Here is a 13,699-nt window from a genome sequence, read left to right on the forward strand (position 1 = left end):
TTTCTGAGTTCGAGGCCAGCCTGGTCTACAGAGTGAGTTCCAGGACAGCCAGGGCTACACAGAGAACCCACCCACCCACCCCCGCCAAAAAAACAAAAAACAAAAAAAGAAAACAAGAGACGTGAGAGACATGTGTAGAGCCGTTGGCACGCCGTGGTCACAGTCCTGCTCACTACATTCATTGTTAACCATTACTCTTTACAGTCATCACAGGCATGGCCGTCACCCTCCCAGCTACACACGCGCACACACATGCACACACATGCATGCAAACACACACACGTGCACACGTGTACACACATGCACACATGCACGCACACACATGCACACACATGCATGCACACACACATATACACACTCACACACATGCACACACACATGCACGCACACACACGCACACACACATACACACACGCACACACATGCACACACGTGCATGCAAACACACACACGTGCACACGTGTACACACATGCACACATGCATGCACACACTCACACACATGCACACACATGCATGCAAACACACACACGTGCACACGTGTACACACATGCACACACATGCACGCACGCACATGCACACACACGTGCACGCACACACATGCACACACACATACACACACTCACACACATGCATGCAGGCACACACACGTGCACACGTGTACACACATGCACACACACACATGCACGCACACACATGTACACACATACATGCAACACACACACTGCGATAAGCTGTAGAGAGCTTTGTTCCACCTTGGCATGTGACTATCAGACTACCTCCAGCAGCGTGCATATTTAATGATGGAGAGAGAGGCCCAGAGAAGACAAAGAGGTCACTGCGTTGAACTGGGACTGAACCTGGTTCATTGTTTCCTCTCATGGGTTGGAAACTGACCCTGCGTAGGTCCTCGTCTCCCTTGAGATATTTAAGCCAGGACAAGCAAGGGTGGGTGAGAGGGGTATGGACAACTGTTTAGACAGCAAGCAGCAGAGGTGAGGACTAGCAGGGTGGGGTCTGTGGAAGCGCACCCGGGGACAGGCTAAGTGAGGGTCCCCATGAGTGAAGCCAGTGAAGCCTCCAAACCATGACTCCTCACCACGACGGGCTCTCGGGGAGTGTTTCCAACTCGCTTACTCCCGGGAAAACTGGAGCTGGGGGGAGGGGGTGAATTACTAACCTGCAAAGGATGAAGCGAGCTGGCAGGCATCCAGCCATAAGGGATGGAGTCCTCCTCGGGCCAACAGCCGGCTAACCCTCTGGCACACCCTCTGCTGTCTCAGGACCTCTTCAGCAAGTCAGACCCCTTCCTAGAGCTGTATCGGGTCAATGACGACGGGAGTGAGCAGCTCGTGTACAGGACAGAGGTGAGGGTCACGCTGCCTGATGACAGAGGGGCTTCAGGAATCAAAGGAGGCGACCAGAAATGGGCCCAGCGTCCTCCCAGATGAGGGACAGGGAGATGCCATGACCCTGTGGCTGGGAGGTGGGGGTGGGGCTTTACTTCCAAGGCCCTCTACTCTCTCTCTCTCTCTCTCTCTCTCTCTCTCTCTCTGGAGGCAACAGCTGGCTGGATTGGCTCTCTGTCTGCCCAAATTTAGCGTGTCGGCTTTGTTGTTACCGGTCCTATTTTTAGGGATACCTGCTTCCTCCTGCAGGGAAACAGGATTTTAGTTACAGCGGGGAGAGAGTTTCCTTTTGAGACAAATTAATTTGAATGTAAAGAATCTATTTAAGGAGAAAACAGCCCAGGTGGTTGGCATGAGGCTGAAGCTATTAGGGTCAGGGGTGGAAGGGGTGGAGACTGGGAGCGTCTGGGCTACACCAGTTCTGTCTGCAGCCTGAAACAGGCATAGTCTCCTGGTACCCAGTCTCAGCTGAGACTCTGAGACTCTGAGAGTCCTGTACCCCAGCTAAGGGACCTATGACCTAAGGATTCCAGAGCTCCCTGGGCCCTAGCTCCCATGGGGTTCCCACCCAGGTCAGTCTTTTCTGGCCCACAGGTAGTGAAGAACAATCTTAACCCAGTGTGGGAACCCTTCAAGGTGTCCCTGAATTCACTCTGCAGCTGCGAGGAGACAAGGCCTATGAAGGTGGGGACGGGGTATGAAGCAGGGCTGAAAACGGGGTCCTGGAGTTAGGGGCGTGCCGTGGGGGCGTGGCCAGTGAGTTAGGGGCGTGGTCACAGGACAGGGCCAGCGTGTTGGGGGCGTGGCCATGGGGCAGGGGCAGGGCCAGGGCCCATGCGCAGGTAGATGTCCAGTTTCTCCAGACCCGCTGAATATTTGGAGAGTAAGGATTTGTGACTGAGGGAAGGTCAAGGAGGAGAATGATAAAGGATAGCCTGCCCAGGGCTGGGAGGGCCTTAGGTCCTCCGAGGAACGCCTCCACTGAGAGGCCTGGGCTCCCCAGTGCCTGGTCTGGGACTATGACTCCCGAGGAAAGCATGACTTCATTGGCGACTTCACCACCACGTTCGCAGAGATGCAGAAGGCCTTTGAGGAGGAGCAGCAGGTGAGTTGTTGGCCCTTCTCGGGCCACATAGGTTCTGACTTGTTCTAGTGGGTCTCTGGGAGGCTAGTCATTCTACCCCACCCCAGAGAAGGCACGAAGGTGACAAAGAGCAGTGACATCTACCACGTGGCCAGAACAGAGGCCTGCAAGCAAGTGACCCTGTGAGCAACCATGTCCTTCTGTGTGTCAAGGTGGGAGGGGTGCCCTTCCTGGGACCTGCCTAACCTTCTGTGGCTGGGTGGGCATGCCGGGAGAGTCGCCCTGGATCCTGGTGTCCCGGAGGAAATTCTACAGGTTCAGAATATGGCTGACCCAAGGCTGCAGTGTGTGCAGGGTCTAACCTCGGCCCCTATCTTGCTCATATCCTTATTTACATGATTGGTCTCTGTTCCACTGTGTGCTTGACGGTTCCCCCTGTGAAATGTGTATGCCCCCACAGAGGCCATTTCTAGCCCCCACAGGCAGCACGGGCTTCGTATGCACTGCTGGTGACAGTATTGTGGAGTGTGAGGTCCCCAGCAGGACTGGAACATCCAGGGGCTCCTGGCCTCTGTGGGGGAGGGGTCTGAATGGTGCTGCTCTGGGCGGGGTTTCTGCCTGTCCTTGTCCCTGTCCCAGGCCCAGTGGGACTGTGTGAATGCCAAGTACAAACAGAAGAAGCGCAATTACAAGAATTCCGGGGTGGTGATCCTGGCAGACCTGAAGGTGAGCCTCAGTCCTGCCGGAAGCCCCTAGGGAGATGGGTTGGTGGGATTAGCTTCTCCAAGTAGTCAGATGATTCTCAGAGGTTCAGTTCTGAGGTGCAGTGGGTTTCACTGTGGGGTCATGAAATACCTGGGAAGGGTGAGGGAGGAGGGAGTGGGGAAAACACTCTGACAGACTTCAGTGCCTAGGGGAGAGATGCCCAGTAGGCTCCATTCCCCCACTGACACAGATATGCTTAATGGGAGGGGTAGGGTGGGGTGAGAGGGTCACGAGTGGCTTTGCCAACCGCATTGCCTGGAAGCTCCACAGGGTCCACTCCTTCCTGGATTACATCATGGGTGGCTGCCAGATCCACTGCACGGTGAGTCTATGGGTCCTGCCTACCTCCACCCGACCCCCCCCCCCGTGTTACCCCCAGCCAACTGGGCAGGAGTGAACATAGAGGGTCAGGTTCCTAAGTGCTGTTTGTTCTCATCTACATTTCCCTGTATCTTCCCCTTAATGCTGATGAAGGAAAGGATACAGAAGTTCTGGACCAGCCCAGGGCCACCCTCCCTCAGCAGCCTCCAGGGCTTACCTTCTACAAACGTATAGGGTCAGGAGAACAAAAAAACACCTTAAAGAAGAAAACAGGAGTGGGCACTTCACTAATGAGGGCTGTAGAGTCCATCTGGCTTAGCCTCGAGCAGACCACAGATAGTCCAGGGGAGTCCATCACAGACTGTGATACCTGTGTGCACGCACAGCTATGCTGGGCTGCTGACCAGAGAGCCATTACTCAAGGTGGCTTTGAAATGAAGAGGTGGAAGGCACAGAGGGGACCATGCAGTTAAGAGAGAGTGTGTTTTCATGGGCCTTGTCCCTCTGAGGGGAGTTCAGCTCAAAGATTCTCCCAGAGGACAGGGTCAATGACATCCTGGGATTCCAAGGGTGACACTTAGAGTTTTCAGGTTCTGGGGAGCCTATCTCCTAGGGTAGTTCCAGCGAACAGTCAAGCTTGTGTAGAACTGGGGAAGCTGAGATTCCAGGTTCTTGACGTTAAGCTGGGCTTGGGTATCCTGTGCCTGTCCTGTGTGTGTGTGTGTGTGTGTGTGTGTGTGTGTGTGTGTAGGGGGAGGGGAGTGCAGGTGCACAGTGACATCCATCATCCTGGCCCCTGCAGGTAGCCATCGACTTCACAGCCTCCAACGGTGACCCGAGGAACAGCTGCTCCCTCCACCACATCAACCCTTACCAGCCCAACGAGTACCTGAGGGCATTGGTGGCAGTGGGCGAGGTCTGCCAGGATTATGACAGGTGTGGCCCCACCCATCTCTCTGGGCCAAGTTGGGCTTGGGGGGGGGGGAGCTCTTTGAAGTGGTGCTATGATTGACACCTGTTATGCAGGAGAGGGATCCAGCAGAGGCTGACAGTAGACCCAGTAGACACGAAGCTCAACTGACCTTGGGTACAGACCTTCAGGGGATGGACTTGGGAAGGGGTTGTGTCTTTAACATGGCCACATATCCCTGTGACACAAACCTGGGCATTGGCTGGAGATCATTTTATAGGGCAGAAAAAAATGCAGTCATGGAGGATGGGGTGACTGGCTATGAAGAGGCTGAGGGAAACCCAGATGGTCTGGTCTCTCTGAGCTCCACACCACGGCCCAGTTCCCCATCCTGAGCTCCCTGCCCCTGGAGGAGAACAGAGAGTACAGTGCGGTTAAAGTAGGTGTCTATCAGGAGCTACAACCTCAGGCCAGGGTCCTCAGGCCTGGAGGAACCAGGGTGTAGCTCCCAGTCTTCTGGTGCCAACTCTACCGTTTCCTGCCTGTGCTGAGGACAGTCTCAGCTCAGTTCCCTAGATTCTCCGCTGTAGCATGCATGGAATCCCTACTTCTGACCCAGCAAGGCCTAGGCCTCCTAGTCTCTCTCCAGGGTCTACTTCATTCTCCTGGGAACCTGGTTTCTGGAGCCATCAGTTTTGCCTCTTTTCCAGTGACAAGCGGTTTTCTGCTCTGGGATTTGGAGCCCGGATCCCTCCCAAGTATGAGGTAGGAGAGCCCTGGGCTGGGACCCCTTCTGCCTAGGCCTTTACCTCCCCAGGAAGGACTGTGTTGGGTATAAGAACCCTGGTTGCCCCATTCCCTTTTGGGATGGGCGTGGAGGGAGGGGAGACCCTGGCCTGTGGGCCAGAGACTGACTGTCAACCCCTCAGAGGATGGAGCTGCAGGCATGATGCATGTTCTTATCAGAAAGTGGCAGTTCAACTTCTTACATAGATGCTGGGATTTATTGCTTAATGTACCTTAGAAGATGCAGTTATTACGCATCCAGACACTAAAGTAATTGCCAAACATGAGTTTGTCTGTCTGTCTGCCTCCTTCTTGGCTTCCTCTTTCCATGGAGGTCTTTCCACACGGGCCCGAGAAGCAACAAACCAGCTTCCCCCAGTAAGTGGGAATCAAGCTGGTACTGGGAAAGTCCTGTCTGACTCTTGTCCCTACCAGGTGTCCCACGACTTTGCCATCAATTTCAACCCTGAGGATGACGAGTGTGAAGGTAGGAGCTGGAGGTGGGTTTGGCATAGCGCTGCATTGGGCCAGGCTCACCCCTCCGTTCCCTACAGGAATCCAGGGCGTGGTGGAGGCCTACCAGAACTGCCTGCCGAAGGTCCAGCTCTACGGCCCCACCAACGTGGCACCCATCATCTCTAAGGTGGCCCGCATGGCAGCAGCTGAGGAGAGCACAGGAGAGGCTTCTGTAGGTGACTGGGGACAGGGACTGCATGCCGCCAGCCGTGGCACCAGTTAACTGTGTCTGTAGTTGTGATGAAGCAGTTAGCTGGGTAGAGTCCAGGGCAAAGGCACTCAGGCGGTATGGGGTGGGATGAGGGACGGGGTCAGGTTGCCAGCTGGTAGCTCACTCAAAGCCCCAGGCAGTCCGATTTTTTAGTTCGGGGAAAGAACTGAATGAATCGCTTCAAAGTCAGCCCTTGGCTATCCAGGGCGGACACTGGTGTGCCTCAGTTTACCCTCTGTCCCTCTGCACCTCTGCAGGCATCAGCTTTCTTTAAGGCGTCCTCAGTGTGTACATTTTCCTCAGGGTGGTTTTCTGCTCTGTGTAGCCCTCTGCGTGTTGCTGAGACACAGCTGGCCTGCTGCTTTCTCTTAATTTTTCATTTTGAAAAAAAAAAATTGTATTTACAAGTGACCAGACTAGCACGTGACTTCTGGCCATCCACTGGGTCATAGTGGCTACCAGTTTGCCCCTTTCTTCCTTCCCTTCTCCCTCCCCTCTCCCTGGTCCCTTTTATCCTCTCCTCCTTCCCATCCCCCTCCTGCCAACGTCCCCTTCATGTATGTATGTATGAAGTGTTCTTCTGGACTATTTAAGAGGCTATAGCTTAGTATGGCTTCCTCCTCATTGCCTATGTCTGCAGAGTGGGCTTGGTGCACATCCCATGTCTGCCAGGGCACGGAAGGCAGCTCCTCCTGCTATCTAATCCTACCAGGTCCACATTCGTACCTGTCCCCAGATCTCCCCCAGGTGTGGTCTGATTTGGACTTTGCTTGTTTCCTTCATCTTGACCCCCTCCCCCATCCCACACACATACACAGACTCTATTGTGACCCTTCAGACTCCACTGGAATCCCCAGACTCTGGCCATGGGTAGTCCTGCTGCCCAACAGCACTCTGAGGGGGAGGAGGGTATAGAGAGCAGCAGCCTTGTCAGGGCCTGTTACACACTACCGGCAGTGGAGCCCTCTGCAGCGCAGGCTGTCAGGATTCCTCTGTGCTCCCGGAAGGAGCAACTCCAACGGATATCATCCTGGGCTCTAGGCAGTACTGTCCAGAGTGGACGGATATGGTGAACCAGTTTGTCTTCTGATGAGCGTACCTTCTCTTTTTTCACAATAACTTTTGTGCTCTTTGTTTTCCTTGGAAAAAAAACGTTTTTAAGACTTGAGGTCTCATAATGTTTTCCCAAAGTCAGGAAATTGCCAAGTGGGGCTGCTGAGGTGCAAGTCTGATGACCTCAGCTTGATTCCCGGAATCTGCACACAGGGAAAGGAGGGAGGCAGAAGGGTTGGCCCCTGACCTCCACATGGGCATGTGTGCATCACACAGTGATAATCTTTAAATTTTTTAACTTTAGAAATTAGAAATTGCAGCCAAGCAGTGGTGGCTCACACCTTTAATCCCAGCACTTGGGTTGGGAGGCAGAGGCAGGCAGATTTCTGAGTTCGAGGCCAGCCTGGTCTACAGAGTGAGTTCCAGGACAGCCAAGGCTACCCAGAGAAACCCTGTCTCGAGGAACCCTGTCTCAGAAGAAAAAAAGAAAGAAAGAAAGAAAGAAAGAAAGAAAGAAAGAAAGAAAGAAAGGAAAAAAAGAATTGCAAGATGATCCCCTACACTTTTTTTGTTGTTGTTGTTGTTTTTGTTGTTGAGACAGGGTCTCTCTGTGTAGCCCAGGCTGTCCTGGAACTCACTCTGTAGACCAGGCTGGCCTTGAACTCAGAAATCCACGTGCCTCTGCCTCCCGAGTACTGGGATTAAAGGCATGCGCCACCACAACCGGCTGATTCCCTACACTCTTAATCAACAAATGCCCTCTTGTCCCTTGTTCCTGAACTTAAACACTTTCACTTTTCACCTTGAGTTAATCTGAGACTTAGAGGAAAGTCCCAACAACATGGCCAAGAGCTCTGTCATATTCTCTTCTAGAGCTGTTTTGTGTCACGGTGGCTGGGCTTCAGTTTACTTATGTTTTGAAAAAAAATTGATTTAACTATTTTGTTGTGATAAAATACACACATACAATTGAAAATTTATGATTACAACTATCTTTAAATGCCCAGATGAGAGGTCTGAACACATTCCTGCATTTTGCAAATGCCCTGAGTTTCAGCTCTTCTTTTCTTACTTCACAAGGAAACTCTATACCTGCTTGCTTATGTGTTTTGACTGAATGGTGCTTTTACACACCTCAGTTCTGCATACACATGCATTTTGTGCACGTATGTATGTGCACACACGTGTATGTTTGAGAGAAACCTTGTTCTTTATCTCAGGCTGACTTAATCTTGCAATGTTGCTGCCCTAACCTCCTGGGTGCTGAAATCACAGTCAGCTTTATTTTTTGTTTGTCTCTTTATTCATCTGTAGCTCTGGCTAGCCTGAAACTTTCTGTGGAGACTAGGCTGTTCTCGGATTTGCAGCAGTACCTTGTGTCTGCCTCCTGAGTGTTGGGGATTCAAGTATGAGCCCCTGCTGGCTAACTTCCAGTGAATTCTCTGTTTTTGTTTTGTTTTGTTTTAAACTTTGCCTGTATGTATGTAGATGGTTGTGAGCTTCTATGAGTGCTGGGAATTAACCCAGGTCTTCTGGAAGAGCAGTCTGTCTCTTCAACCCCAATTGTCCAAGCTTTTAAACATTTTTTTTTGAAATATTTATTACACACGTCTCTTGCCTGCAGGCATGTATGGCTGTGCACCATGTGCATGCAGTGCCCACAGAGGCCAGAAGAGGGCGCTGGGTCTCCTGGAACTGGAGCTACAGATGGTTGGGAGCTACCATGTGGGTGCTGAAAATCAAACCTGGGTTCGCTGTAAGAGCAAGCAGTGCTCTTAACCACTGCGCCCTTTCTCTGGTTCTCTTGTCTCTGTCTGTACTTCCAGCCTAGAACTCAGGGATCAGCTTGCCTCTGCTTCCCTAGTGCTGGGATTAGGTGCACACCACCACATCTGGCTGGGTATTGTACTTTTTTTTTTTAAGATATATTTATTTATTATATGTAAGTACACTGTAGCTGTTTTCAGACATACCAGAAGAGGGCATCAGATACAATTACAGATGGTTGTAAGCCACCATGTGGCTGCTGGGAATTGAACTCATGACTTCCTTCTGATGCCTCCAGCAATATTACATACTGCTGATCCTCACGGACGGTGTGGTGACGGATATGTCGGACACTCGAGAGGCCATTGTGCGTGCCTCCCACCTGCCCATGTCTGTCATCATTGTTGGGGTGGGCAACGCTGACTTCACAGATATGCAAATCTTAGACGGGGATGATGGAGTCCTGCGTTCCCCACGGGGCGAGCCTGCACTCCGAGACATCGTCCAGTTTGTGCCCTTCCGTGAGCTAAAGAACGTAAGTGGCTGGAAGGGAGGGGGTGGCATTGAGAGTTGGGCCCTGGGGGCTGTCCCCACTGCTCTGTGCATGCATGGCCCCACTGCTCCGTGCATGCATGGTTTCCTTGCTCAGGATATGACCCCCTCACTGGAAGAGCAGGCCCTGGGGATGGCTTCTAGTCAGTCTCCACTCTGACTGCTGCCTGAGCAGTGAGCTTCTGACCCTAAAATCTATGACACAGAGAAGGCAGTGGGGGTTCTGTGGACCTGGGACACAGCGCCCCATGCCCACTCTACAGTAAACATCTCACCCCTTCACCTGTCTCTTTGTGCTGTGTTGGGAGAGATGTCCCCAGCACAGACATACTGGGGACAGTTGTAGGCACCTCCATAAGCTAACACTAGGACAGTCTAGGGGCTCGGAGGTTGCATTTCCAGTCTGTGTCCTTAGTAGCTCAACTGACTGCCAAGTCACACGTCCCTTAAGTAGATTTGAGTCCTAGGACTGTGACCCAGATAGGGAGATGAGGACATAGAAGGCCCTCAGATGTAACCATGTTCTCTCTGAACCCAGGCGTCCCCCGCAGCACTGGCCAAGTGTGTGTTGGCCGAGGTGCCAAAGCAGGTGGTTGAGTACTACAGCCACAAGGAGCTGCCTCCTCGAAGCCTTGGCGCCCAGACTGGAGAGGCTGCTGCCAGCTCAGCGCCATGAGGATGTCAGGGGAGGGAGCAGTAGGTCCGTCCATCTATGGCATCTCCCGTGCCCCCAGAAACCCTCAGAAACTGATCACCCAGCCCTGCTCCTGTGTTCTGCTGGCCTGCATCAGTGGCCTGGTCCCCAACATGAAGAGATCTAGACCTTGTGGCTTGACAGAAATCAGCAGCTCCCCCAGGTCCAGGCCTCCCTGCACCCAACAGGCAAGGAGCAGGGTGTTCTGAAAGAACTGGGGCTGCAAAGATGCTCTCCCCTCTTGCTTGAGGTCACTCTCCTGTCAATCATAGCACCACTTCAGAAGAGCCCTCAAGCCCAACTTGGCCTAGAGAGATGGGTGGGCTCATGCCTGTCATAATCCTGGCAGCTCAGCTATGGAAAGGGTGGTGAAGGGGTGGTCGACCTGGAGAACCTTGCCATTTGATCGTGTGGAGAGGAAGTACCCCAAGCCTTGAGGACACCCATATCTGGGCACTTTGTCCCCATAGGTTTCTCTGTCCTGTCTGGTGCCACTCCAACCTGTGCCCATACCTGGGGCTTGCGGGGCCTGGGAGGCAGCTTAGGGTGTAATAAAGTACCCCTCATTCTCACAGCCTGTGCCTTTCTTGCTTCAGGGGATCCGATGTGAATGTCCCTAGAATCAGGCTCACCAGGTCACCCACGCCAGTTGGGATTGTGGCCCTGGGCTTTAGGTGGCCCCCGCAGCTGATGTGTCAGGGAGAAAAAAGGATCACCAATTAATTTGTCTTGCGCTCAGGACTCACCAAGTACCACAAGCTGAGGGCAGCTTCCACCTGTCTGAGTGGGGGCGGGTTTTTAATTGAGATTTCCTCTCAATTATCTTGTCTGAGAAAAACAAATTGTCCCAACCCCGAATCAGACCCACCCACCTATCAATCTATCTATCCACTCTGGGGCTATTTTTAGCTACTGATTCATCTCCTGTTAAGCCCGGATAATAGGCATCACCATGGTAACCTGGCTATGATTCCGGAAGGGCCGGTGGATGTTGGTCTCTTTGGGGACAGAGAGGACACCAGAGAATTGTACCTTCCATGGATATATTGGAAAGGAGACACCAGCAGGGTGGGAGGTTGGGGGCCCAGGGTGTCAGCCACGTCTGACCCAGTCCACACAGTGCAAGAGCCTGACAGTTTTTAGATTTGCCTGGGTTCTTCTCTGGTGAAGCCAAGGCGCCTGGGATCCCAGCAGCAGCAGCAGCAGCAGATGGAAGAGAATGGAGGAAAGGTTTATGCATGTAGAAGAGTCAGTGTGGAGGGCTTGGGATAGCTGCTGCCTGGAGGGGTGAGAGATCACAAAGCAAGAAGAGGGTGAGTTTCTCCCAGCGCTTGAGGAACCTGGTCCAGAAGTGTGTCCTAGACTCTCACCTCACAAGGAAATCATGGCTCGGATTAGTGGAGGGACTTGCCTGGGTCAGGCGCTGGGTGGGGGCAGGGCCAGTACACCCTCGATTGGCGGAGTTCCTGTGTTCAGCCCCTTTGCTACTTTAAAGTGTGTGCTATATGATCTTGGAATCCAGGGGAGCCTGTGTGAGACAAAGCCAATGAGGCAGATAGAATGTGTTCCTAGATGCTCGGGGAGACTTCCAACCTAAGCTGGAGCCTCACTCTCCAGCAGATAGCGCGGGAATGACTTGGGTGAAGAATTTCCAAGTTGGCTGAACTAGGGGTCCTAGAGTGGCCACAGGCCCCACAAGCCCACCCACTGGGACTGACCCTGGAGGTTGACTCAAGCTATGGGATCAGCCCTTTCTCCACAGGCTCTGTAGAACTGGAGGCATTTGGGTGATCCGCCTAGCCAGCACCAGCGTTTAACAGCTGTGGACTTTTAACAGCTTTTGGCCTGAGATGGGGGCCTCTCCATCTGAGGGGGTCTGATCCTTGTTCCTTGTCTGCCAGAGACAAGTATGGCTACTTAACAGGGCTTTGAGTGTACCACTGAGGGGTAGGCTTACATTCTGTCTTTTTGAACTTGGGTTCCAATGTCACTTCTACAGCTAGGTCATTAAAATGCCAAGTGCTAAGTGATCTCAGAACTCAGAAAGTGGATATGTCAGATTTCTGTAAGTTCAAGGCCAGTCTGGTCTACATAGGAAATTCTAGGCTAGCCAAGGCTACATAAGAGGACCCTGTTTACAAAAACAAAAACAAACAAACAGAAAATGTTGGGTGGTGGTGGTGCACACCATTAATCCTAGTACTCAGGAGGTAGAGGCAGGCAGATCTCTGTGTTCAAGGCCAGCCTGTTCCAGAGACTGAGTTACAGGACAGCCAGGGCTACACAGAGAGACTCTGTCCTGAAAACAAAAATAAACAAAACTCCTACAAATACCACATACTGTCCTGCTCAGTTGAAATATTAGCCACCAAGGGGCCACCATGCCAAGAGTGGCCCATGGCCGGTGTCATGAGAATAAGTCTCCAGCCCCGGTGAGCTTCTGTCCTGTAGTAATACATGACTAAATGGATAAATGACCTCAGGACCCCTTGTGGTCCCCCTCTCTCAGTTAGCTGAGATTCAGCCCTGGCTGGCTGCTGTTAAGAGAGGAGAGACTTCAGGCAGAGCCACATAGCTGCCTTACTGAATCGACTGAGAGGATCCGTTTCTTATGCTCTGAGCGCTGCACTTCAGCTCGACCTGCCGTGCACTCTGATGTAACAGTAACATAAAGACTTTGGTAGGAGGTGGGGTGGGTGGTGGTCAGTCTGATTTGTGGTATCAGTTTCTTAGTCTAAGGGGACAGCCAGCTTCTGAAGGTCCCTCCTCTGTGTTCTAAATGTGTTCCCCCCTCACTGTCCCTCCTCCAGAGCCCCCTGGACCTCGGAGGCCAAGCTCTACCTGGCTGGATTAGTGCCTCTCCTGCTCCTCATCCAAGCTAGGCTGAGATGGAGGGGGTGGGAAGGACTAGCCCCGTCAAGGCTGTTCTTTCCCCTGCTGCTGAGAGGAAGTGCGGGCAGGAACCTGTGACTAAGTGCCTGTAATTGGTGTGGGGGCTGAAAAGCTGTCAGACAAGCCCCATGCAGTCCGGCCAATCACACAAGAGCTGTGAGTGAAGCCCGTTCCCTTCGCCACCTGGTCCTGTCCTGTCCTGTCTGTGCAGGGCCCTTATGGTGGGCAACCAGCCAACCCTAGGGGTGTGTCTTCCCTGCTCCCTCCCCTCTCTCTTCTAACTCTTTTCCCCCCTCCTCCTCTCACCAGATCCAGTGCCTGTACATGGTGGAGTATCCCTCCCTCCTCAGAACTCCCTAAGCGTTTGCTTAAACATTGCCCGCTGTGTTGAGTTCTCACAACAGCCCCACGTGATGGCCTCCTGTGAGTGCTTGTGTGCGTTTCATGGAAAGGGGAGCTGAACTCAGAGAAATGCAGCGTTTAGCCAAGAATGCACAGCAGAATTTTGAGCTGGGCCCTTCGTGCTTGACTCCCAGGTTTAAACAGAGCTTTGGTTATGTATGCAGGTGTGTTCAGGCATGTGTCTGTGCACGCACAAGTGTGTGTGCGTGTGTGCGCACATGTCTGTGTGTTATTTTACCATGTGTCTGAGTGTGCATGCGTGGGAAGGGCCGCACTCTCCTCTGTTGCTTTAACTTTTTTTTTTTTTTTTTTTTTTTTTTTTGGTTTTTCGAGACAGGG

At 52.6% G+C, this 13,699-nt stretch overlaps 1 protein-coding gene across 1 annotated transcript in view; it reads left to right on the plus strand.

The window, feature by feature from the left end:
* Positions 1–10,638, plus strand: part of Cpne7 (copine 7) — an 18,541-nt gene extending 7,903 nt beyond the window's left edge. Inside the window, exons 3-13 of the mRNA XM_029480244.1 lie at positions 1,282–1,365; positions 2,002–2,091; positions 2,411–2,512; positions 3,131–3,217; positions 3,519–3,578; positions 4,380–4,513; positions 5,198–5,252; positions 5,709–5,760; positions 5,828–5,961; positions 9,119–9,355; positions 9,911–10,638. Of these exons, the coding sequence (XP_029336104.1) occupies positions 1,282–1,365; positions 2,002–2,091; positions 2,411–2,512; positions 3,131–3,217; positions 3,519–3,578; positions 4,380–4,513; positions 5,198–5,252; positions 5,709–5,760; positions 5,828–5,961; positions 9,119–9,355; positions 9,911–10,048 (1,173 nt within the window). The 3' untranslated portion in view covers positions 10,049–10,638. The remainder of the gene's footprint in view (positions 1–1,281; positions 1,366–2,001; positions 2,092–2,410; positions 2,513–3,130; positions 3,218–3,518; positions 3,579–4,379; positions 4,514–5,197; positions 5,253–5,708; positions 5,761–5,827; positions 5,962–9,118; positions 9,356–9,910) is intronic.
* The last annotated feature ends 3,061 nt before the right edge of the window (positions 10,639–13,699 follow it).

The sequence above is a fragment of the Mus caroli genome, chromosome 8, assembly GCF_900094665.2.
Source record: "Mus caroli chromosome 8, CAROLI_EIJ_v1.1, whole genome shotgun sequence".
NCBI classification, from domain to species: Eukaryota; Metazoa; Chordata; class Mammalia; order Rodentia; family Muridae; genus Mus; species Mus caroli.